This window comes from Rhinichthys klamathensis, unplaced genomic scaffold (assembly GCF_029890125.1).
Source record: "Rhinichthys klamathensis goyatoka isolate OS25496 unplaced genomic scaffold, OSU_Roscu_1.1 h1tg000054l_1, whole genome shotgun sequence".
NCBI classification, from domain to species: domain Eukaryota; kingdom Metazoa; phylum Chordata; class Actinopteri; order Cypriniformes; family Leuciscidae; genus Rhinichthys; species Rhinichthys klamathensis.
The window spans coordinates 1,572,172-1,597,928 of record NW_026606599.1 but is presented as its reverse complement, the minus strand read 5'-3'; the positions used below and the strand labels follow the sequence as shown (position 1 = coordinate 1,597,928).

Genomic DNA, 25,757 nt, shown 5'->3' with positions numbered 1-25,757 from the left:
GAAGCGATGGCTGTTCTTCGTTGCCTCTTGCCTTTTTTATTTGAGGTTTTGTAGGCGTGTTAGGAGATGAGACACACTCCTCAGAAACACTGGCCTGGCATGCATAAGAGTGTATTTCTCGGGCAGTCCGTTTTTCCTTAATTGTCGCCACTTCCATTGCGCTGTTATACTAGCTGCAGAGTTAGCAATGACTAGCTTGAATAATAAGACGCTATTTTCCGAAAACCGGCAGAAAAAAACTATGAAATGCAATAACACTGCAGTCGAGCAATCAATGAAAAAAAATTTTAGCAGCAAAATTAAGTTCTAAATGTTAATTTGAGCAGCAATCTTCAACAGTCGTTACAGGTCTATTCAAAACGCGTCTGGTCTCGCCGCCATCTTGAATCGGCCTCCCTAAACCTGTGACTGTTCATCTCCATTTATAACATGCTCTTGAGGAATTATTTCAGTCATAGAAGGATGTTTCTTAAACAGAATTTTTTAATGAACAATTGTTTTATTTCCCCCTTTTTTGTTATAACAAGGTCCAATTTCCTTCTTTTTAAATACTTTTTATGTAGATTGAATTATTTTACCCTTTTCCCAGAAAGAGACATTAGAATATTAAAGTATATAATATTTCCATCACACCGAACAATTACAAGAACACAACAGTGTCAGTGAAGATGTTTGAGATGAAATATGAGAAAATAAAGAAAAGTCAAAGTAAATATCAGAACATGTATGCACCGTTTATGATTAAGCTGTGTGGAAAAGTATGCTAATATAATTTATTTGTGTATTTAGGATGCATGAAATATTAACAGGAATTAGCCTTTGGCAAGACCAAGAAGTTGATAAAACAAAAATATTAAAAATGTAATTTCCATGACAGAATACTATTAAACACAACAAAACATTTGAGATGTGATGGAAATGACACTGTGGAGATGATTTTCATGACTCTCAGCAAAATGACATTATTTGTAATGTTGTATGAAAAGGAGATGAATGTCAGTAACTCTGTAGTCTTCTACAGAAACATTAGACTGTATTTGATGGTTTGTAACCCCAGTATATCTCCAGAAACTAGAGCAGTGGTGTATTCCAGTAACATGAAGCTCCTGTGAGGACGCTGAACATCTGCTGATGGAGCTGCTCGATTCTCAGAGGAACACAATCACCTGATGATGCAAATATGAGTTTCACTGTCTGACACTTTATTCTCTGAAATGAGTCAGAAGAGTTGACTGATGGAGAGATGAGGTTTGTTCATATTCATCAGTTTAGGGTGAGTGTAGTCTGAAACAATGACAAATTAAGCAAATTAGACATAAATATGAACCATCCTTCTCTTAAATTGTTACAGATATTAAACATTTCTCATCCTAAACATAATTGGATAATAAACAATCAACGATCATGTGAAATTCAATGGCACTTCCACAAATACTATTGCATCTTTTGAGGGAATATTAAGTGCATTCAGCAAAGTATGACACACACAGACATGGCTTGACTGCTCTGTTTACTTCTTATGCATTCACAGACATAACGCCGGAACATCCGGAAACACATGTAACAGTGTGCATCATGGGAAATATACTTAATTACACAACTTTAACAAAATACACAACATTTCCCCCCCTCTTACTCTTTGAGGTATAACACAAAGATTACAAATTAAACTGTGCCACCTATAGTCGTGAATAATGAAATTACATTTCTCTTATTAACATTTCTATAAAAATAGACCTTTTTTTGTACTCAGAACATTCAGCCTTCATGTTGAATTCCTTATGTATATGAACAGAAATAATTCCCTGGGAATGAGGGTAGCCGACCTCAAACCCTTGCTCACCCTTAGGGGATAATTCTGCCCCGAGCAATAAGGGAAACCCCTGACTAAGTATAATTTAAGAAACACTGACGTGGACGCCGCTCCCTTACTGGATATTGGTGGCCTGTCTGGTTTTCATTTTCTGTCGGAACAACAGGTGATGACGGTTCCTTAGCAGATGGGCAATATGCTCTTAGTAGGCTCAGAAGTGAATACTACTGAAGCTGGTGTACTGTCACTAATTTGGTCAGTAACGTCAGTGACTTCGTGGAAATTTGTCAAGCATCAAGATGTTTGTCTGAAATGTGTAACCTCCAGGAGAAAGATGACATGGTCGTTTGAAGGACGAGAAGGAAGTAGAACCAGCGGAGCCAGGGGATTTTCTCAAGAAAAATAACAGAATACAGAGATTTCCAGACCTGCAAGATCCAGAACTCCAGGCCTAAAAGACCTAGAAACCCTGAGACCCACCATGGGATGGATAGAACTGATGAAGAGACACAGACTCGAACCACACCAGTGACTGCTTCTTCTAGAAGGACTTATGGTCCATGTGAAAAAGAATGGACAATGAGAAGAGAAACAAGAAGAGACCAAACCATTTCAGAGACTACGGACAGCAGTCTTTCCACATAGAGGGGAAACAAGTGTATAAAGGATGTCCACACTGAGAAAATGGACACAATACACACGACAAAATGAAAAAGCACGTACTGACACACACACACACACACACACACACACACACACTATATGTGATGCGATCTGGGAAAACCCGTCGGATGTCGCGCTGGTACGTTTTCAGTAAGGTCTAAAAATAGATTGAATGTCAGTTTTTTGTCAAAATTGGGTTTTCAATAAATTATTATTCTATAACATCTTGTTTATCATCTCTGAATATATCTTGGGAAAATTCACTAGTTTAGTGCAGAAAAATAGCGATTTATACTGGCAAGCTTAAAACATTGTCTTTCTCTTTAAGAACATGCATGGCGGAGCAAAGGGGCAAAAAAACTAAATCGCCCATTTAGCTCTCCTTCTCTTAACACTACAAAGACAGTTTCGCCTATCAAAATAAACCACATAACAGAATAAAGGTCCCGCCAGTCCTGTGTAAACTACAACGGCACGCAAGTTTTTATTTATTTATTTTTATCCAGCATTATCGTGTGGTGTGATGCGGAGTACAAGAGAACAACAGAGTCTGAAGCGGCTCGCTTGAAAGACCTCGCACGCCTCTCAATCGTCCAATTTCAAAACGGTTTTCACAGGATGAATTTTGAGTTCGTAAGCTTTCGAATGTTACCTAATCTATGATGATTACAAAAATACGTGATATGAAAAAAAAAGCAATAGAAAAAGAGCGCCAGTCGTCCCGCTAGCAGGACGTGACAGTTAATTAAACCGTTTTTTCTCAAAATTCCGTTTCTGAAAATCATAACGATCAGCTGACTTCAGATAACCACAACTTTTGTTACAGACAAACGATAAAATAAATAAAAAAAGATTTGGAAAGGGCTTGAACCCAGCTTTAATATGGTCTCAAAACCTGTAATATGTCAAATTTCACCATGTGGTGGGTTTTCCTAGCCTGACTACGTCAGACTTCGTACTTCCGCTCAATTTCATTTCGCTTCTGTACTCAGTCTGAGATAGCGACCTATCTATCCGTTTTCCTCCGGCCTGAAAACAGCCGGGCCAATCTACGAACAGAGGGCGGGCTGAAAGCCGTGACGTAGTCGCTAAGCGCCGAGTTTAAGATTAGGTCAGGGAAATCGAAAACGACCGCGGATATGGAGACGCGGATGCAATTCGCTCTGTTGTGGAGAATATTCCCGGCATTAGCAAACGGAAGCCCGAACAAGAAGAGTGTGTATTAAACATTTTGAATGGAGGTGATGTTGTGGCCCTACTCCCTTTGGGAAAAGTTTAATTTATCAACTATTACCGATCGTCAGCGAGAAACTGGGGAGCCTTTTGACAGGTCAGTGTCTCCTTTCTTTTCCAGGTCTTAAATATTGCCATGACATGCTGTAATCTTGCAATTAAGTTGCAGCATTTCCGACAGACTCGAGATGAACAAAGAGCTGTGTTTAACAGAACTAATCCTAACTTTGACAGTTGGCTGCAAATGTTTTTTGTTTCTCTCTACTGTCAAATATCAGTTTAGAGGCCCTGATTGTACCGGGGATGCGTAGATTAACTTCGCATAATCTGCAAAAGTCGTTTACAGTCATGTTCACTCCGGTATTTCGCTCGCATCATCAAGTGTTTACAGCAGGTTTACAGTGGAAGTTCGATCATAGATTTGAGTTCGATGCATGATGTCTGTGGTTCGATGCGGCTGTGTCAGCGCATAACATACGTCATAAATAAACTTATCTGATTGGCTTACGGGCAGTGTTGGGCAGTAACGCGTTACTAGTAACGCGTTACAGTAACGCAGTTACTTTTGACAGTAACTAATACTGTAACGCATTACTTTTTAAATAAATTAACTCCGTTACCGTTACCATATGGCGCGTTAGTCCGTTACTTTTTTAAATTAATTAGTTGCTGGAGCGGCTGAGAAGTGTGCGCTGTCATTACACAGTACAAGAGCACTGAAGAGACTGCTAGCATTATACAGAGCGAGAGGACACCTGAGGACACATAACAAACTCACTGGCTGAGTTGTTTACGTACACATGAGGCAGCGCGAGCACGGAGATTACAATCTGCACGGAGAGCGCTGAGCACTTGATGCGCATTTAAAACACAGACAGCGAAACGGTATGAATACAGAACACTTAAGTACACATTGCCATATCATTGTAAAGTAATTAATTTTTTGACTAGAGCTGCATCAGCACATTCAGCAGAGAAAGAACAGAAGCTTGCCGTCGAGTCTGAGAGGAATAACATTAGTAACGGCTAACTTACCTCAAGCGATTAAAGCAATGTGACAAAAACACACGCAGACCTGACCCACGTGTTTTTAATGTCGCAATTGTTACCATCTATTTGCATTAGTTTATATCCAGCTGGTCACTTTTATGCATTCATTAGCCGGCGAAGTTGTATTTTAAAAACTAGTGACGTGATTGATTGCTTACATTGATATGTTCATGCAGCCGACATCAAGTCTAATCAAGTGTTCTAAAATTTAAGCAAATAAAGTGAAAGACTGTAATATAGGTCTACATTTATGTAATTTTAATGCTCTGGCCTTTGCAGATATTTAAATATGGCCATCTTCTTTAAGCTTGAATCATATAAATGTCACTTTACAATAAGATTACAATTTTAGCATTAAATATGGTTAATAAATGTTGTAGAAGTATCATTCATTGTTAGATGTATTTGTATCTCCTTAGTTAATGTAGGCCTACTATGAATTAACAAGAATGATCAAGGTACAATTGTATTGCTCAAAATCAAATATTAATTCATGCAGTAAAAACCACAGTGGTAAAAACGTATACTGTCAGCTGCATGAAAATATCAATGTTGAGAAAGCAAACAAGTCACTAGCTTTAAAAATGCTTGTTTTGTTATTTATTTCAGAAATCCTTGATATATTCAGTTTGTGCTGGTCTGACTTAAATAAAATAGTGTTTAAAAATTACTTTCTGTTTAAGTCAGTTTTGTGTTTGTATAGACCATAACGCATAAAAGGGCATTAATGGGAACATTTAAGAACTTTCTTTAAAAAAGTAACTAAAAAGTTACTTTTAACAGTAACGCATTACTTTTTGGTGTAAGTAATCAACAAAGTAATTGAGTTACTTTTTGAATGAAGTAACTAGTAACTGTAACTAGTTACTATTTCTTAGTAACTAGCACAACACTGCTTACGGGTAACCAATGATTTTAAACTTCAGACAAGCGCCCCCTAGTGAGAGAGAAAACACTTCTCTATTATGCCATTCCAGACTCTGTCTACGAAGCAAAGTGAAGTAGCAGAGTCTGGTATTACCAGGCTAGGGTTTTCCCAGATCGCATCATTTTTCATTTTCACGTTTATTGTCATTGTCATCCAGAGAACAGCAACGAAATTGTGTTCGGAGCATACAACAACCGTACATGGTATATTAAAGTGCACTAATAAAAAAATAAATAAAAAATAAATAAATACCCCCTGTGTAAACATGGCACATCAAAAGTATATAGTGTTAAGACACAGAACCAGTGACATTCACTCTTGATAGCAGCAAGAGGCTTTACAAAACAACTTAAAAGACATCCAGAACAGAGAGTATGGTCAGAGTTGGATACAAATGTAGTTCAAAAGTCCAGTTCACAGTTATTGCACAATGAGGTATGGTTTACTGTCCGGGGGAGGGAGGGGGGAGGAGAGGGGGGGGGAAGGGCATCATTAAGCAGCCTCACTGCGTAAGGATACAGGCTGTTAGCCAGTCTGGCTTTACTGGCACCAATAGACCTGTACCTTCTCCCTGAGGGCAGCAGGTGAAACAAATGATGGGCCGGGTGATGCCGGTCCCCAGAGGTGGAAAGTAACGAATTACATTTACTCGCGTTACGTAATTGAGTAGTGTTTTTGTGTACTTCTACTTTTTTAAGTAGTTTTTTTAAAATCTGTACTTTTACTTTTACTTAAGTACGTTTTAAGTACATTTTCTTTGAAGTATTGTACTTCGCTACATTTGGAATCATATCCGTTACTGAGTAAAAAATAATGCAGAGGGAACCCCGGAATCTAGTCATGAAAATGGAATTTACATAACGCAGATGTCACGTAAAACACGCAAAATAATTGGATGGATGAATACATAGAAAGCAGAACTGTGCAATAAATCCAATCGCGACATGGTCTGTGAATATTTAAGCTAAGCACAAAAATACTGCATGTAAATATAACCCTATTTGTTCTGCTGAGCTGTGCCGCTTTGTCTACTACATACTCAAGTACGCGTGACATGGACATTCATGGTGTTTTTAGCATCTCACAAACAATTTGAGGATATGAATTCATGGACATTTCAAGAGCTGCTCTGAGAGAACGCCTAATGAGCATTTTCATAATTTTATTTGAGAAAAACCATTGTCAAATACACTTTGAAACACTTTTTTACACTTTTGGTCTTCACTACAACCCGTCAAAATAAAAGTTCGGTTTTACTAGGAGAAATTAGGACAGAAATATATTACTATTATATGCATACAATAGAGCGTAGCCAGCCTACTTCTCTAAATAATAATAATAACAACAATAATAATACATTATTTAAAGGAATATATTTTTTGTCCATGGTTTAATTTAGTAGGCTAAATCTGTTTTTGCAGCGCTTCCCCAAAAAATAAAAGGACACAAGTTTAAAATTACATTTGATTACCACCGTTTTTGATAATATATTTGGATTAAATCATAAAAAGAAACATTAATTTTCTGAATAAAATACATTTCATAGGACAATATTATTCTTAAACATTTTAATAAATTATTAATGTTAAAAATAAGTTATTAATCTAATTCATTATCAATTATCGAATTTAATTGATTAGACATGTTTTATTGAAATTTTTATAAACAAAACAAACAAATGGTTTCAAGTTTGTTATAATAAAAGCATTTGTTCAACCAAAAAAAAATCCTGTTTTCATTTTAACTGATGATAATAATAATAATAATAATAATAATAATAATAATAATACCCATCATTTAATACAGTTTATTTAATAATTGATTAATACTGTAAACCGTGATATTTTCTGAGACGTTATCATACTGTGAAAATCTCATACCATTACAACCCTACACGGGAGAGTCCCCCACCCCCGCTGTCAAAAAAGTAACGCAGTAACTTTTACTCTGAGTAAATTTTAAATGAGCTACTTTTTACTTTTACTTGAGTAGATTTTTAGGCCGGTACTTTTACTTGTACTTAAGTAAAATTTCATTGAAGTAGTAGTACTTTTACTTGAGTAGAATATTTTATTACTCTTTCCACCTCTGCCGGTCCCGCAGGATGCTGTGCACTCTCTTCAGACAGCGGGTATGTAGACTTGGAATTAAGCCTTTTCCCCGTTATTATTTAATTCACGGGACCAGACACCAGTTATCTTGCCAAGAAAGATTTTTATTCTTATATGTCAGGAGAGAAACTCTGAGAAGATGTTATATTCATGCCAGGTCTATGCGTTTCGTGTTTCTCCTTCCTCTCACCCAGTCATGCCTCCATGTTTCTCTGCTGTAGTACAGTAAGATTGAGTTTTTATACATCACAGAGAGTCTTACAGCTTCCTTGTAAGGTAACAAAACATATTGCTTATGCTTAAAATGAAATGTATATGCACATGGTACAATCCACTTTCCACATTAAGAAACTATTTCTCAGTGTATACATTAGTGGTATACAAATGGTACATTTGCATCAGTTGAAACATTCATTTTCTTGCAAAGAGCATACCAACTGTACACATTTGAAGTATATTCATCATTGGAACTCTCTGCTAAGTGAACATTACATACCTCTAAGCAGAATACATAATCCTCCCAGCTACCCTCCTTGTGTCTAAAATATGTTCCTTAAACACATGTGTCCATGCAATCTATAGTCTACTCATGCATTTTAAACTTCATAAGATAATACAACTTATTATGAATACTAAATAAAGAATAATAATACAGATACATAATATTAAATAATGAAATTATATTCAAAGATGAAATTTTAGTCTTCATCTCCCTCCACTGGAACTACGGCCGTCAGTTCCACACCATCATCCCCAGGTGGCCAACCTATTGAAGTGATAGTGAGGAGAAGAAATAGCAGACCAAGAAATAGACAAAGGATAGAAGAATAGAAACAGAAAGGAAAACGAAAAACCCAACCCATGTTATGTCCCCGCATGCTATGTGTAATTTAACGTCTATGTGTAAGCATTTAAAATGAACCCCAATCATCTAAGAAAAGAAAAACTAATAAATCTTCTGCCCGTGCCTGAACTCGTTAAGTAATTAACTCCTTCAGTTCCGTGCTAAAATAATAAACAAAAATAAATGTTGATGTTAAAGGATCCTATCCCTTAGGGTTGTAAATCAGTAAGCGGGTGTTCATTGTTTGTGAGGTTGTGTTTCGTAGTGTAGAATGTGTAAAATCTCCTATTTCACTCCGTATATCCCATTCTCGGTTCTATCCTTTTGGTTAATAATATTCAACTTAACAGGCTTGGTACTCTTCCTTCTAGTAACACATATGATGAGTTGTATTGTTAATAGAAACAGCAAAACACCTACCATAGTCAAAACTATCCATTCCGACCATGATAGATTTCCCGGAATTTGTGTTAATTTTCTCTCAGACATCAATTTAGCTATTCCGTTTGCTATGATAACATGACCCATTGCTTGAATTCCCTCCTCTTGAGCTGCTTTAACACTCTTTTTAACTCTTCTAACCATTTCAAAGAGTTCATAATTCCTTTCTTCTACTAAATCATTATTCCACCATTGTGGCTCTAACTGCAACAATTGCACATGTGGAACATGAATTCCACCCAAGTGAAGAGGATAGAGAATCTCAAGACAAAATGGATCAGGAGGAATTGGACACAACTTCCCTCCGTATATCATATTTTCACTTTTCCCATCATGTAATATGCACCACTGTGCTTCTGACACCTGCCATGCACCTGTGGCTTGATCTAAAGGAACTACTTCCCAAACTGCAGAACCATTAAGAGATAGACTAAACATTGTAGAGCATGAGCAAATTACCCACTCATGTTCCTCAACACAACAGTCTGTAGTAGAAATCATCGGCATTTCACCTTCAGCCCAATATCCATTCCTTCCTAATCTAATTACTGAATTTCCTTGTCTAACACCCATTGATTGGAATCGCCTAACTGTCATAATATTACGCTTCCCATATTGAGGCCATATCATAGTCAAAGGTAATGTTCCAGAACCTGACAACGAATTCTCATTAATGCCAATTTTAACTAACGGGACATGTTTAGCAGAAGTCAAATTAAGTTGATTACCGAAAACCATTAACAAAGATTCCGCTATCCGTTCAGGAACTTGACCCATTCGAATAACCTGAATATCCTCTACCATTTGATCCTTTAAATTCTGGGCTAAAAATAAACACGCCGCACGATGCGTCTCAAAATCAGACGATTTTGTTAATGCATCTGCCAATTCCTTTGCAGCATTATTAAGATGCTGACCCGCTGCTATAATATGTAGAGTACCTTGAAGGGCCTTAGTGAGTCCTTTCCCACTCATTGTTCCCACCCACTGAGTGTACTCACTTAGTTGATTAATTTGAGCGGTATTGCTAATTGAATTAACAGAACCAAACACCCCCGCTATGTCTCCCCATATACTTCGAGGTTTACGATTTTTACTACTCAGAGGATCTCCAGAGGTATAATATTTAACTTCTTTTTCCAACCAACCCCTTATTTGTGTGAAATTTCCACAATAAGACTGATCAAAAACAGTAAGAAGGGATTTCAAGTTATAATTTATGCGTTGCCGCACCATGTGGGCTTCATTTATCAAGGTTTTGGTTTCTTTTGCTAACAAAATACCATGAGCTGGTGCAATAGTTGTATTCGGGCATGTTTTAGCTTTGTTTGTCTTTTCCGCAGAAAGATAAAAACACCTTCCAATTTCCCCAGTTTCTAGTTCAGTCTCACAATATTCATTCTCATCTTCTGAATGCCATACTCGTACATAATTTCCCTTGAATCTTGTTGTCCCCGAGGAAGTATCCCTTAGAAACCCTTCACATGGCAACACTATGGGATAAATACACCCTTGGGCCAACGAATCCCATATTGTAAGCATGTGAGTACGATTCAAAATGAAATTAATTTCCACATTAGTAGACGTTATGAGGTCTAACCCCACAACTTCACATTGTCCTTTTGAACAAATTTCTCGTCTTTGAGCACTACCAGAATACCCCCCGTCTTTCACAGGCCAAATTACTCTGCTTTTGTAACATTGATGATAAAAGTTACATCCTCCAAAGATGTCCTCACGATATTTAGCAAGATCTTTATCATTACGTGGCACCCAATCCCATAATCCCCATTTGGAAATAAAGGGTAGATTAAAATGTTGGCCAGATTTCAGAGTAGCATTCCGATTGATTTCTTGAACTCGAGGAGTCCATAAAGCTTGGCTTCCTTGGTAAATGCCAAGTAAAATTAAAAATAAGCATACCATTGTCGTTGGGTATCGAGAATAACTTGCAACCATCTCTAATCAATGTCAATGGAATTGATTCCTGAAATGGAAGCAGAGAAATAATTAAACATCACTTCTTTGTTCCCAATCTTTAAAGCTAATGGATGAACAGTGCTCAATATCAGGCCATAAGCCGTCATTATCATTTTGTTCATTCACTAAGCAAGGTTTAACTTGTGACCAATGATACCATCTGTCTGTTCCTACACCCTTCCCTTTAAGACAAACACTTGTGTCAGTAGTTAGGAGTATCTCGTATGGTCCTTCCCATCTAGGCTCTAAACCTTTCCTAGCAATTCGTTTGATCATAACAAAACTGCCTAACTCGGGAATGTGTGGAATGTCAGTAGTGGTGTGTTTTTCATCCCATTGCTGTTGAGCTTCTCGCACTTTCTTGTTATTGTCTTTAGTAGCTTTGTCCAGCATTGCGAGATAGCGTCGTAACTTTTCTTGGAACAAAGTAGAGTCTCCTCCTGTTCCCGCAGGTGGCGGAGCATCAGGAGGTAGAACCATTGCTCTTCCAGTCATTAGTTCAAAAGGGGTTAGTCCTGTAACTCGGTTTGGAGTTGCTCTCAAGTTCCACAGAATAGCAGGTAATAACTTATGCCAACCTTGACCAGTTTGCAGAATGGCTTTGGTAAGTGCGGTTTTCAATGATCGATTCATTCTCTCTACCATGCCCGAGCTTTCTGGCCTATAGGGAATGTGGAATTTCTGTTTAATTCCCATCAATTTCATTGCTTCCTTCATCAATTTTCCAGTGAAATGAGTTCCATTGTCAGAATCAAGTTCATATGGAAGACCCCAGCGAGGAAAAACTTCTTCCACCATTACTCGTGCTGCCGCTTCAGCAGTGCAAGTTTTTGTAGGGAATGCTTCCACCCATCTAGTAAATCTGTCCATGATTACAAGTATGTATTGATACCCTCCACTGGGTGATAAAGGTCCTGTGAAATCAATTTGGAGGTGTGTCCATGGACCTGTTGGTCTGGGTGCATGTGACATTCGCACCTTTACAGATTTTCCCACATTTGCTTTCATGCAGATCAAGCATCTCCTACAGTAATCATCAATGTCTCTCATCATTCGTGGCCACCACCAAGTCTCGCTGATTTGAGCTTTCATTGCTTTTGCTCCAGCATGCACTTTTCCATGATACAGCTGCATCAGTTCTCTTCTTGTTCCGATAGGCATCACCACTTGTCCTGTTGGAATTCTCCAGATACCTTGATCATCTTCTTTCGCTCCTGCTTTTATCCATTGCTCTTTCTCTTCATCTGTCTCCATTTGATATGACAGAAGATGTAGCTCAGGATTATCTTTGCTGTTTTCCTTTACCAAGGTAACAGGAGTAAGAGGAAGTAGAGCTGCTTCTCTAGCTGCTGCATCTGCTGCCGTGTTTCCTTGACTTTCTTTGGACTTGTCAGATTGATGTGATTTTACTTTGATCACGGCTGCTTCTCTGGGTAAGTGACATGCTGTAATCAAACGGCGAATTATGGAAGCATGTTGTATTTCGCTCCCACTGCTGGTGATAAGTCCACGTCTTTTCCACAGAGCTAGGTAGTCATGGACCACCCCAAAAGCATAACGACTATCTGTATAGATGTTAACTCGATCTCCTTCCGATAGTTCAAAAGCTTCCGTAAGTGCTATGAGCTCAGCTACTTGTGCTGAAAATTGCCCAGAAAGAGCTCCTTTCTTCACAACAGTTCCATCAGCTTCCACTACAGCCCACCCAGTATGTCGTTTTCCATCAACATAATAACTGGATCCATCGACCCATAACTCTTTATCTGGATTTTCAAGAGCGATTGGATTAACAGGACCAAGACTTTCCTCTTCAACTTGTTTTTCACACTCGTGTGGTGTTCCCTCATGTGGTTCCAGCATCATTGTTGCAGGGTTAAGAGAAATGTCTCTGATGATTTCCACTCTCAAATCCTTGTTTAACAAAGTTGCTTCCCATTTTGCTCTCCTCGCGTCAATTATGGTCTTGATGTTTGTATTGTTCAACAACGTCACTATGCTGTGTGGAGTGTGCAGTATGATAGTCTGTGCTCCTATCAGATTTCCAACAGCATCCACTGCCCATGTGGCACCATCGAGGGCTTGTATACATCGTGGTTGACCAATCATTGTAACAGGAATCTTTGTGGAAAAGTATCCAACTGGCCTGTATCGATCACCTGGTTTTTGACACAGTACTGCTGAGTAGGACTCGTCTCCCACCCTGGTCCACAAATGAAATGGCAATCGTCCATCAGGAAGTCCCAAGGCTGGAGCTGAAGTCAGTTTCTCTTTCATAGAAGTAAACGCTTCCTCAGCTTCCGGTGTCCAGTTTATCTGTTCCACTCCAGGCTTTCCTCCCTTGTACAAGTCGATGAGGGGGCTAGTGATGCTGGCAAAATCAGGAATATACTGACGACAATAGTTGAAAAGTCCCATCACCTTCCGCATTCCTGTAACTGTTAGAGGTTTTGGGAGTTGCCGTAATGCCTCTACACGCTCTGTTGTCATTCTCCTTCCCTCGACAGATATTTCTTGGCCCAAGTAGATAACCTTGGTTTTGGCCAGCTGTGCTTTGTCAGGGTTGACTTTGAATCCTCCTTTCTTAAGGGCTTGTAGGACAACATTCAGAGCAAATATATGGCTGTTTTCATCTGGGCTTGCAATCAACAAGTCATCAACATATTGGAGGCAAACACTTCCTGAACTCTCAATCTCAGCTTTTTGCTCCATTAAGAACTGATCCAAAGTTCTATGAAATACAACAGGGGAAAGATTAAGACCTTGTGGGAGTCTGTTCCAAACATACTGTTTTGCGCCTACTGTGAAGGCTAATTTCTCTTGAGATTTTTCATCAATAGGTATAGACCAGAAAGCTGACAGTACATCTAGTACCGTGAAAATTCTTGCATTTCCTGGAATATCATTCAGAATGGTGGCAGGATTGGCCACAATAGGATGCGGTTTTGGTGTTACACTGTTAAGTCTTGTGTAATCAATGGTTAATCTCCATGAGTTATCCGATTTCCTGACAGGCCAGACAGGACTATTAGTGGTAGATGAAGTTTGTCTGATGATTCCTTCAGCTTCCAAGTCTGCCACTATCTCTTCCACGGCTTGTCTTGCTTCAGGTCGGATAGGGTATTGTTTATGAGGGGCATGTATCGGTCCCTCAATAACAACGGGGTCAATGTTGGCTTTGCCACAATCCAATTTGTGTTTAGCCCAAACATCTGAATATAAACTGCACAGAAGACCCCACACACCATCTTTTCCCCAATTTCTGATGATTGGTTTTGCTGTACCAACAGAACTTAAATTACATGTGCGGTCTTCGTGTGGTATTATCCCAGCTGTTGTAGCGATTTGACGACTGTCAGTGAATATGATCATGTTCAACAATGGAAGAATGTCCATGCCAATAAGGCTTCCTTGTGAATTCGGCCCAACCCAGAAAGATGTCCATAAGACTTCATCTTCATGTATTTGCAGTGGAACTTGAATACTTTTGCGAAATTTTGTGATACCTCCTCCAACTCCTTCAACTTCCATAGTTTCATCTGTTGTAGGTAGGTTCAGATCTGTTATTGAAATGGCTGCTCCTGTGTCAACAAGGATGTCACATGGGTGGCCCCCTATTAATGCATTGACGAAAAGGCGATTGTCTCTTTTCTTACTAATACAGGGGGCCGCTGATTCCTATTGCGGACGCATAATTCCCTCAATGAGCTGACGGACTTGTGCTTCAGTCCATGTCTTCCCTTGAGTGGTTTCTTCATGGTTTTTCGCACTGACCTGTCTAAATGATGGACCTTGACCTTCTGCTCCACCTCCTTTAGCCCAACAATCTATTTTGGAGTGTCCACGCTTTCCACAGTTGCTGCAGAAAATCACCCTATTCTTTGTGTCCTTGTTGTATTGAGCTGTTGCCACTCCTCTTCGATATGGCTTGTTTCCTTCTTCTTTATTTGATCTCATAGCCATCTCTAAGCGGCCAGCCCATTGCATAATTTGGTCAAATGTTTCACCTGGATTGACTCCAAGTGATAAGGCATGTTGGTATTTTGTGCTGAAACCATCGACAAGTGTGTCAGTGAACTGTACATCATCTCTGTCAGGTTGTTTCTTAGCACAGAGGGCCCATCTTTCATAAGCATTCCACTTACGCAGAGCATATTCATCTGGAGATTCATCATCCTTTTGCTTAATCAATGTCACTGATGTGAATGGAATTTTACCACTTCCCAAGATTTCTTGGATTACTTTTCGGAACTCATCTAATGCTTGCCAAAGACCCAGGTGTCTTCCCTGGCCGTCGACCCACAAGTCTACCCACTGGGCTGTTGTTATCGATGCTGGCAAGCGTTCCCATCGGTCTCTTGGGATTTTAGCTTTCACAATGGTGTGTATATCTCTTAATGTCATTTGATGTGCTTCAACTAATGAGTCCAATTCTCGCCAAAACTCTGTGTTTGGATCTTGTCTCTTCAGAGGAGGCAAGGCTGTGAGAATGGCTTGACGTTCTCCTGGTGTGAATGGTCTTTCTTCTGTCATCATTTCAGATTCTTCCCTTTTAATCGCAGGTGAAGAAAATTCAGGACCGATCTTATCAACTGTGATCATGTCGTCATCTTTTGTCTCATCGCCCCAGTCAGAATCATAATTCCGAGCTGGTGTACATCGCAGCATGTCTCTGTTTGGCTGAACTGTTTTAGATCTTGTTATTACCGGAGCTGCTTGTGCAGATGCAATATACATTTTGTCAACTGGACCTCCATTTGATCTCGAAGCTTGAGGCTGTGTCAGAGGTTTAGATGAACTTGTACATTGTTCAGGCAAAGTTGGATAAATTGGGTTGTAAGGAGGAGGCGTTACAGTTGTTGCGGATTTCACTGGTGGTTGTGAGTATTTTCTTTCAGCTTCAGTTATTATATTTGTCCAATCTGGATCAAATAAATCTTCACTGGTTGTATTTGCTTCATCTGAACATTTAATAGACATGATTTTGTTCAATTTGGTATATGCTTCAATTTGAGGCTTCATTGCTTCAGCAAGTGGAACTGGACCACCATTCATATCGCAAAAAATTCCACCTTGTTTCACAATCCAATGAGCCGCCAGTATTGGGAATGCTTTTGATTTGATCTTGTCTTTTTGGGACTCGAACCAGCTTAACTGCTCATCCATAGATGCATTGATATCCAGACCTTTTTTCAAAAGTTTAGCTTGTTTCTTCCTCTTCCTTTCCAGGTACCAAGAAGATATTGTTCTGCTGTTACAGACACTTTCTCCCATGTTTCAAAGAATTTGTCACTCTGTGTCTCTGTGCTCAGAACAGCAGGGCTATGTGTGTGTGCGTATATGTGTGTGTGTGTGTGTGTGTATGTATATAGAGTGAATTCCAAAGGGAGGGGCTGCTTCTCTCTCTCTCTCTTCTCTAAGCCCTATAAGAACTCAGGGAAAAGAAAATTTTAAAGAAAGATTAAAAACAAGTTATCCCTTATATTTTAGTTATCTATTCTTTTTTCTTTTTAATTTACTTAGTTCAACTCAGATACATTTTTTCTTCTTTCTTTTTTTCCTAGTTTATCTCAGATTAATTTCTTTGTTTTTCTTTTTCCTTTAAGTTTAACTCAGATAAGTTTATTCTTTCTTTTTCCTCTAGTTTATCTTAGATTAATTTCTTTGTTTTTTCTTTTTTCTTTAAGTTCAACTCAGATCAGTATCCTCAAACATTTGAACAGTTTTATGGTCAAAATCAGAATGCCCGCGATTCTAGCTCTTTTTTTTTCATTGATACCCTTCTTCTAAGGGTTCAATCCTCTGCGTATTTAAACGTTTTAGGGTTTTCTTCGTATCTTCTATATACTGCACTGCACTAACTCAGAGCACAGACCCGCCACTTTAAACCGCTATAAATCACTGCTTGTTACACTTTCCTCGTCTCCTTCTGAGAACGAATCTTCTGTGTGTTGGATGCTTTAGGGTTCATTCTGCCATCTTTTTAGACAGTCCCGCCACAATCCAACCACGTCGCAGTTGTAAACAAGCAAATTTGCCTAGCTTAACCGTCTTATAGCTAATTCTATATGGTCTTCTTTCTAAAAAAGATCCACTTTTACCCAAGCATCATTCAAATATTTTAGAGGTTTTACTGATCAGAGCAACTTAAATAAGCCAAATTTAATTGTCTGACATATATTCATTGGCAACACAACTGGTACTTTAAATAACACAGTTCTTTTAAGCAGTTTCAGTCAATGTCTAATCATCAGGCAGACTTAGAATTATTTTAGAAAAAGAAAAAGTCTTACCTTGAATGATTGAGACAAATGCCTGAAGATGCGATCCTGTTGTTCGTGACGCCAAATTGTAGACTTGGAATTAAGCCTTTTCCCCGTTATTATTTAATTCACGGGACCAGACACCAGTTATCTTGCCAAGAAAGATTTTTATTCTTATATGTCAGGAGAGAAACTCTGAGAAGATGTTATATTCATGCCAGGTCTATGCGTTTCGTGTTTCTCCTTCCTCTCACCCAGTCATGCCTCCATGTTTCTCTGCTGTAGTACAGTAAGATTGAGTTTTTATACATCACAGAGAGTCTTACAGCTTCCTTGTAAGGTAACAAAACATATTGCTTATGCTTAAAATGAAATGTATATGCACATGGTACAATCCACTTTCCACATTAAGAAACTATTTCTCAGTGTATACATTAGTGGTATACAAATGGTACATTTGCATCAGTTGAAACATTCATTTTCTTGCAAAGAGCATACCAACTGTACACATTTGAAGTATATTCATCATTGGAACTCTCTGCTAAGTGAACATTACATACCTCTAAGCAGAATACATAATCCTCCCAGCTACCCTCCTTGTGTCTAAAATATGTTCCTTAAACACATGTGTCCATGCAATCTATAGTCTACTCATGCATTTTAAACTTCATAAGATAATACAACTTATTATGAATACTAAATAAAGAATAATAATACAGATACATAATATTAAATAATGAAATTATATTCAAAGATGAAATTTTAGTCTTCAGGGTATAATAGATGGTACTAATCTCTGGGAGAGTGGTCCCAATGATTTTACCCGCTGTATTTACCACTCGTTGGAGTGCCTGCTGATGGGCCTTAGTGCAGCTGGAATACCACACTAAGAAGCCATATGTCAGAACACTGCTGATGGCACAGTTATAGAAGTTAACCATCAGCTGTTTTGGAATCCTGGCACTCCTCAGTTGCCTCAGGTAGTAGAGGCGTTGCTGGGCCTTCCCTATCACTGAGGTGATGTTGGTTCCCCAGGACAGGTCCTCGGTCACAGATACTCCCAATAATTTGAAATATGGCACCCTCTCTACCACCTCATTGCCAATATAGAGAGGAGAATGATTGGGTCTGCTTTTGCGGAAGTCCACAATAATCTCCTTAGTCTTTTTGATGTTCAAAGACAGGTTATTATTGACATACCATGACGCTAGATGTTGCACTTCAGTCCGGTAATCCGCCTCATTGTTGTTTTTAATGAGTCCGAGCACTGTTGTGTCGTCGGCAAATTTAACAATGAGATTGGAACAAAGAGAAGCAGAGCAGTCATGTGTAAATAGAGTGTAGAGCAAGGGGCTAAGCACACACCCTTGGGGGGCCCCGGTGTTGATTGATAGGGTGGAGGACAGGTGCTTGCCTACTCTAACACTCTGTGTTCGATTTGTCAAAAAATCCACAATCCAATTGCACAGCGAGTTGTTAAAGCCAAGGTGGTGCAGTTTGGTTCGGAGTTTAAACGGCCGGATTGTATTAAAGGCCGAGCTGAAGTCGACAAAGAGGAGTCTCGCGTAGGTGTTCTTGTGCTCGAGATGTTCCAATAGCATATGGAGCACGATGGCGATGGCATCCTCAGTCGACCGATTCCGTGTGATGATGGTATTGCGCTTTTAATGTGAGTGGAGACCAGCCTCTCAAGACACTTGGCCTGAATGGAGGTGAGTGCCACCGGTCTGTAGTCATTTAGATAAGTAGCATTTGACTGCTTGGGGACTGGGACTATTGTGGCTGCCTTAAAGCAGGCAGGGACCCATGAAGTGGACAGCGATGTATTGTAAATGACTGTAAAAACGTCAGTTAGCTCCGCAGCACAGTCTCTCAGCACTCGGCCCAGCACACCGTCCGGTCCGGCTGCCTTCCTGGTGTTGATGCCGCAGAGGACCCGTCTTACCTCATGAGTGCTCAGGACTGGGGCAGGATCAGTGGAGGGTAGGGGGGGCGACACAGGATCTGTGTTGTCCCTGTCATAACGGGCATAAAAGAAGTTAAAATCCTCAGCCAAGATGGAATCAGCTGAGGGAGATGTTGATTTGCTCTTATAATCCGTGATGGCCCTCCAATACCTGCCTGGGGTTTGCAGAGTTATTAAAACAGGCTTCAATACGCCTCCGGTGTTGTTGTTTGGCAGTATTGATTCCTTTCCTTAATGCAGCCCTGGCTCTGCTGTATAAATCATGGTCCCTAGAACCCAGCGCTCTATTCCTAGCTCGGATCAGTTGTTCAACTCCGTGTGTAATCCAAGGTTTCCTGTTAAGATACACACGGAAATGTTTCCAAGACGTAACATTATCCACACTCAGTTAATGTAAGTCAGGACAGTGGTGGTATATTCATCCAATGACTCACGAGTATCCGTGCCCTGCCCCTTGAAAACATCCCATTCTGTGTGGTGGAAACAATCCCGTAACATAGGGATGGTGTCCTCTGGCCACATTCTCACGGTCTTGGTTGTAATCCCAGCGCTCTTGATCTTGGGTGTATACCGTGAGTGTAGCAGCAGAGAGAGATGGTCTGACAGACCCAGGTGGGGGTAGGCCTGGGCCCTGTATGCTTCTGCTACATTAGTATACACCTGGTCTAGCGTTTTATCTCCCCTAGTAGCACATTTCACATTGCGATGAAATTTGTGAAGAACAGTTTTTAAGTCAGCATGGTTAAAATCCCCAGCGGCGACAAAAACACTGTCCGGGTGTGCTACCAAGCTGTTATTTATGCTGTTGTAAACCTGTGCAAGCGCTAGCTTAGCATTAGCGTCCGGTGGAATGTAAACAGCACAGATGTAAACAGCAGTGAATTCCCTCGGGAGATGAAACGGCCTGCACTTCAGCAGCATAAGTTCCACCTCCGGACTGCACAGTCTATTCATGACGGTGACATTTGTGCACCAAGAATTGTTAATGTAGATATAAAGTCCCCCGCCGATCTTCTTACCAGAGTCCGCGGTCCTGTCGGCTCGGTAGGTGGTGCGTCCCGCTAGCTCGATAGCAGCGTCCGGAGTGGTGCTGTTCAGCCAGGTTTCAGTGAAAATCATGCAGCAACAGTTGTAAATAGTCCTCTTTGCTGCTATATGTAACCGGATCTCATCCATCTTGCTACGGATCGACCGGGCGTTTGAGAGAAAGATTGTAGGAAGCGGTGGTTTGAACGGATTAGCCTTCAGCCTAGTCCATACGCCAGCCCGCTTGCCCCTCTTCTGCCGCCGCTCACAGCCCCTCCTTCGTCGGCCTGCTCCTGCGGGGAGCCCGGTAGATGGTCTGGTGATCTCAAGAGGAATGAAGTGCTTGGGCTAACAGGTGGTGTACTCCAGTACTCAGGTTCAAGAGTTCAGAGCGGCTGTACTGAAGTGCCGCTGTACTCAAAATGTGCGACGTAATACATAGTACCACCAAAAAAGTGAAAAAACCATGCCCATTGTAGGAGCTCCTGGCCGCTGCGACTGTGCGCGCCGCCATTGTGGACAACACATATTGTCTATTGATTGTTGATTTTTTTTTTTGCGTTATCAATACCAAAATATATGCTAACATCACTGATACACATTGTGAGAGCCCAACAAGGCCTCGAAAAAAAAGATTTTGCCAAACAAATGCATGATGGAGACTTAGATATTGCCTTTTCTGGTTTAATTTGGAATGTAACCTTTAAAACAGCTGTGTGTGTATTTATGTATGTATCTTATTATTTTCCAATGCAGTATGTTATGTGTTCTATGTTTAAACGTTGAATTGCAGATAACTTAATGATCGCTTTAGGACACTCCTACTGGCTGTGCTGGTTCTTAAATGCTTCTCACCCACACCCAAGAAAATGTTTGTATCATATTGCCAAATTTTCGAAGAGTCTCTTTGATAATTCTGCCCAATCGGATGGAGCTGTAACCAGTGTGCATGAGGTGTCGACCCAAAGACGGGTAAGATTCTCCGATGGCCAGAGGGGGACAACCTAAGCCAGGGCTTCACCGCCACTGGGCACCAGCCCACCAGGGAAGGGAGGTGTAATCTGTGAGAAGGGAGTGGATGTGATGCTTCTTTTGGGCCAAAAGCATCAGAGAGGGGACTGTAAGAAATTGTAGTCTGCCTCGACCCAGATTCCACTCCCAAATATATTTTAGAATGAGCTCATCCCCAAAATCGCTTAATTATCATAGAGATGAATGAAGTGAAGTTATATTGTTTCTTCACCATTTGGGTTGATCACATCATGAGCAAATTGTAGTCAATTTTAGAATGGGAATGGGTGTGAGACACAGAGAACCTCCTCAGACAATGGGATGTCTCAACTTCATTAACATACAGAACATGCTGTTACAACAAGAGCAACTTCATTTCCATCAGCAGCTGCAGTTTCTCTCAGCTGTATCAGTGCAGTCACTGTGACGTCTGACTGACAGAGGTTTTTGTACGACTCTTTATCACTGTGTGAACACCCACTGACTTGGAATGTGTAAACTCTGACAGTAATAATCTCCTGTATCTTCAGTCTGGACTCCACTGATGGTCAGAGTAAAATCACTGCCAGATCCACTGCCACTGAATCTAGAGTGAGTTCCAGTATAAAGGGTTGATGTCAGATATATGAGGAGTTTAGGAGCTTCTCCAGGTTTCTGTGAGTACCAGTGTAAATAACTACCACCATGCACATCACTGCTGGTTTTACAGTTTATTCTGACTTCTTCTCCTGGTTGAACTGCTGATATTGATGGACTCTGAGTTACAGTATACTGTCCTCTACACTCTGAAAGAAAACACAAATTTAAATTATATATATGATGATATACAGTATATGATAAATATATATATATTACATTCTAAGAGAATTAATATTTATTGTAAAAACTGTATTACACAAACCTTGAATAAACAGTGCAATGGTCCAGATGAAGATGATGATGTTGTTCATAGTTGTAGTTTAGTCTTGTGTGATGATGAAGAGTGTGTTGTGTTCTGCTCTCAGTCATGAAGTGTTAAACTCACAGCACTATAAACACTCTCAGAGCACTGAAGCATGTGCTGACAATGCAAAGAAGTGGGCAGGATTTACAACAGCTTGTGCTGAGAACAAACTCATATACACTAGAGTTACACAATCATGACTTTATTTAGTATGTTTATTGTGACTCCTGAGACACTGAGGATGTGCAGATGAACGTCCATCTCTGTGTCCATATTCAGTCATGTGACCATCATCACTGCTACACTTCCACTAGATGAAGCGCCATCACTAAAGTAAGATCATGAATCATGAGTGTGTTCAGAAAGTATCAGGACTGATTGTGAATCTCTAATCAGAGTTCATGGTGTCACTCCATCTATCATGAAGCCTCATGTGTGTCTGAAATCATCAGATGGAGAAGAAACAGGCTGTTAAAGATGGACACATATTAGAGCTTGTTCACGTTTCATGATCTTGTGTGGAGATTCAGAACCAGTCCAGATACTTTTATAACACACCTTGAATATGAAAACATGCTTGACTGTGTAGAACATGCAAAACACCTTTTATATCTTCATTGTCACACTTTCTATTGACTTTGGCTATAATATTCAATAAAGTCATTATTTGAACAGATTCTCACTGAAGATTGAAGTGTGAAGCTGCAGGTTTTTCTGTGAATCATGATGATTGATCTGCATATGAAGAACAGAAGCATCATTATGAGAAACTCCACAACATCATCCATGATCAAAGAGGTCAAAGGTCACCTCAGAGGTCACAGCTCATCACATATATTTCTTTAAACAGTGTTATATCAGAAAGCATTTAGTCAAATCTGAATGAGTGAGTGTTGAGAAGAGCTGAGGATCTTCTAATATCAGTGTGTTGAAGTGTTGTTTCTCTCTCTCTGCTGGAGTGTGTGTTCACTCGAGTGGAATAGAGGTTTTTGTACGAGCGTTTCATTAGATTGTATCACTGTGGTGGACATTCGGTGGAGGAACTAAACTGGTGATCGGTAAGTCTGTCGATTTAATCACCTAATAAAAAATACAATTTAGATTTCAGAAAGTGTTTTACAGTTGAAACAAGAACAACATTTTTTAATAATAATGATTATTAGATATTGTGGTAAAACTTTACTTGAAGACTTTATGTATAATGCATTATAAAAGTATCAATAATGTAGATTATAATGCTTTATATCTTTTCACAAATTATTGTAACCAAAATTAAAATGCATTATACTATTGGCAAATTCTTTGTTTCATCTGAAATTGGTTGTTTGTCATGAGTTTTTAAGTATTATTATTTCTTAAGGTGTAACAATGAATAGATAATATTATAATGTGTTATAACTGTGGTTACAATTATTGATGAGATCATACATGAATTATAATGTGAAAAACAATATATAATTAATGCATTAAAAATACCTTTATAATGCAAAATGTATAAAGGCTTTCATTAAAGTGTTACTAATATTTTTTTATAATTTAATCTAAAACCATGATATTATTATAAGAATAGCATTATTACTTTCAACAAATGTAAAAAAAAAAAAAAACGAGATAAAATTCTTAACATATGTCCATAATGTGTCTCTGAATTTATAAACATATTTCCATAATGAGTTTAATCAGTTTATTACAGGTTTGTTTTTCCTTCATTTATTTCTACACTGAGTTCATATTTAGTTCATCTTTTATTGTAGAAATCACACATGTAAAAAGAGATTTGACATCAGAATGTAAATGTTGCTACTTTCTGTAGTTCAGTCAATGATACTGAATCTCTTTTGCTCATGTTGTGCTTATAATTCAGTGATTTATAATATAAGCAAGATTTATACAAAATATAGGCATGTTTAGAAATGTTTATTCAGTGTTTTTATTCAGTTTGAAATTTAGTTTTAGAATATCCAAGTAAATGTAACTTTATTTTGGGATAAAATATTTTATAATTGTGATTTCTGAGGTTTGATATAAATGCATATAGTGATTGTGTAGTTTGTATATTGTATATATATATATATATATATATATATATATATATATATATTGACTGTAGTGAAGCTGAATGGCATGAAGGATCAGATGCTGGAGATTTGTCCTGCATTTCTCATGTCTGCTGCTTCAGTCCTGTTGAAATGCTGTGAATGTGCAGTGCAGTGTGTTGTGTGTGTGTTTGTGAATGTGTTGTGTTTGTCTCCTGCAGCTGGTCCCACAGTGAAGCCCTCAGTGTCTCTGCTGCCGCCCTCTTCTCTGCAGATCTCTGGAGACTCAGCCGCACTGCTCTGCCTGCTCAGCTCTTACTCTCCACAGGGGGCGCTGGTGAGCTGGACACTGGACGGGTCAGAGGTCACCGAGGGGGTTCTGACCAGCGCAGAGAGCCAGCAGGACGGCCGCTACAGCCGCAGTAGCGTCCTGACCCTCAGCAAAGCACGCTGGGAAGAGGGAGAGCTGTACGTCTGCAGAGTAACACATGATGGAGCTCCTCATGAGGTCTCGTTCCACAAGAGCTCTGAGTGCTGATGTTTCTCTCCTGAAGATGAGCCGTATCTGAGTGTCCTGTGTCAGGCAGGATTCACATGAGTCTAGTGCTGCAGCTGTAGTGCTTTACAACTCCATACTGAAAGAGTGTGTGTGTGTGTGTGTGTGTGTGTGTGTGTGTGTGTGTGTGTGTGTGTGTGTGATCTTTCAATCTGCTGTGTTTGCTGCAACATTCAATAAAGCTTCTCAACAAGTTCACTTTGTGTCTGACAACATCATTCAACTAACAGATGAAGATGCAGGAGCTTTTCAGAAGGTTGATGTCGCAGTAAATGTCAAATAAAGCTCTTGGGGTTTGAACATGGTCTCTGGAGACAGAGCTGCTCTATTCTGAGAGATCACAATCACTCCACCCTGACAATGCAAATGGGCTTTTCAGTCTCACTCTCTGATTGGTTACATGATCTGGACTGGAACACAACAGTTTCACTTCTGCTTTAGTGAAGCAGCGCAGACAAACGGATCATTACATTTATAGGAGATTACAAACTTTATTATATAAAAATATCATAAACAAGATCAAGAATTAGCCGTTCTGACACTAATTGTTACATAATCATTACATTTATAGGCGATGATGTAAATATACTGTATATGAAAATGTTATTAAAAATATAATACATGATCATAAATCAAGAATCAGCCGTTGTGACAGTAATTGTGTAAGAATGTAAAAGTTTCTATAAATATCAAGTTCAGTCCTGAAACTCTAGATCAGTGGTTCCCCAACTGTACACATCATGAAAATGACAAACTGATTATTACATTAATTTATGAGATAACTAATTTATTAACATGGCACCATAAATCATATAAAAACATGATCACAAATCAAGAATGTAAAAGTTTCTGTGGCTCAAATGGAAAGCATCTCGTCCAGACAGCAGAAGTGACTG

At 39.3% G+C, this 25,757-nt stretch overlaps 1 gene segment (V, D, J or C); it reads right to left on the bottom strand.

Moving 5' to 3' along the window:
* Positions 1 to 21,785: 21,785 nt before the first annotated feature.
* Positions 21,786 to 22,314, bottom strand: LOC130083299 (probable non-functional immunoglobulin kappa variable 6D-41). The segment is given in 2 exon segments: positions 21,786 to 22,111; positions 22,228 to 22,314. Coding segments are annotated over 2 exon segments (372 nt in total).
* Between the last annotated feature and the right edge of the window lie 3,443 nt (positions 22,315 to 25,757).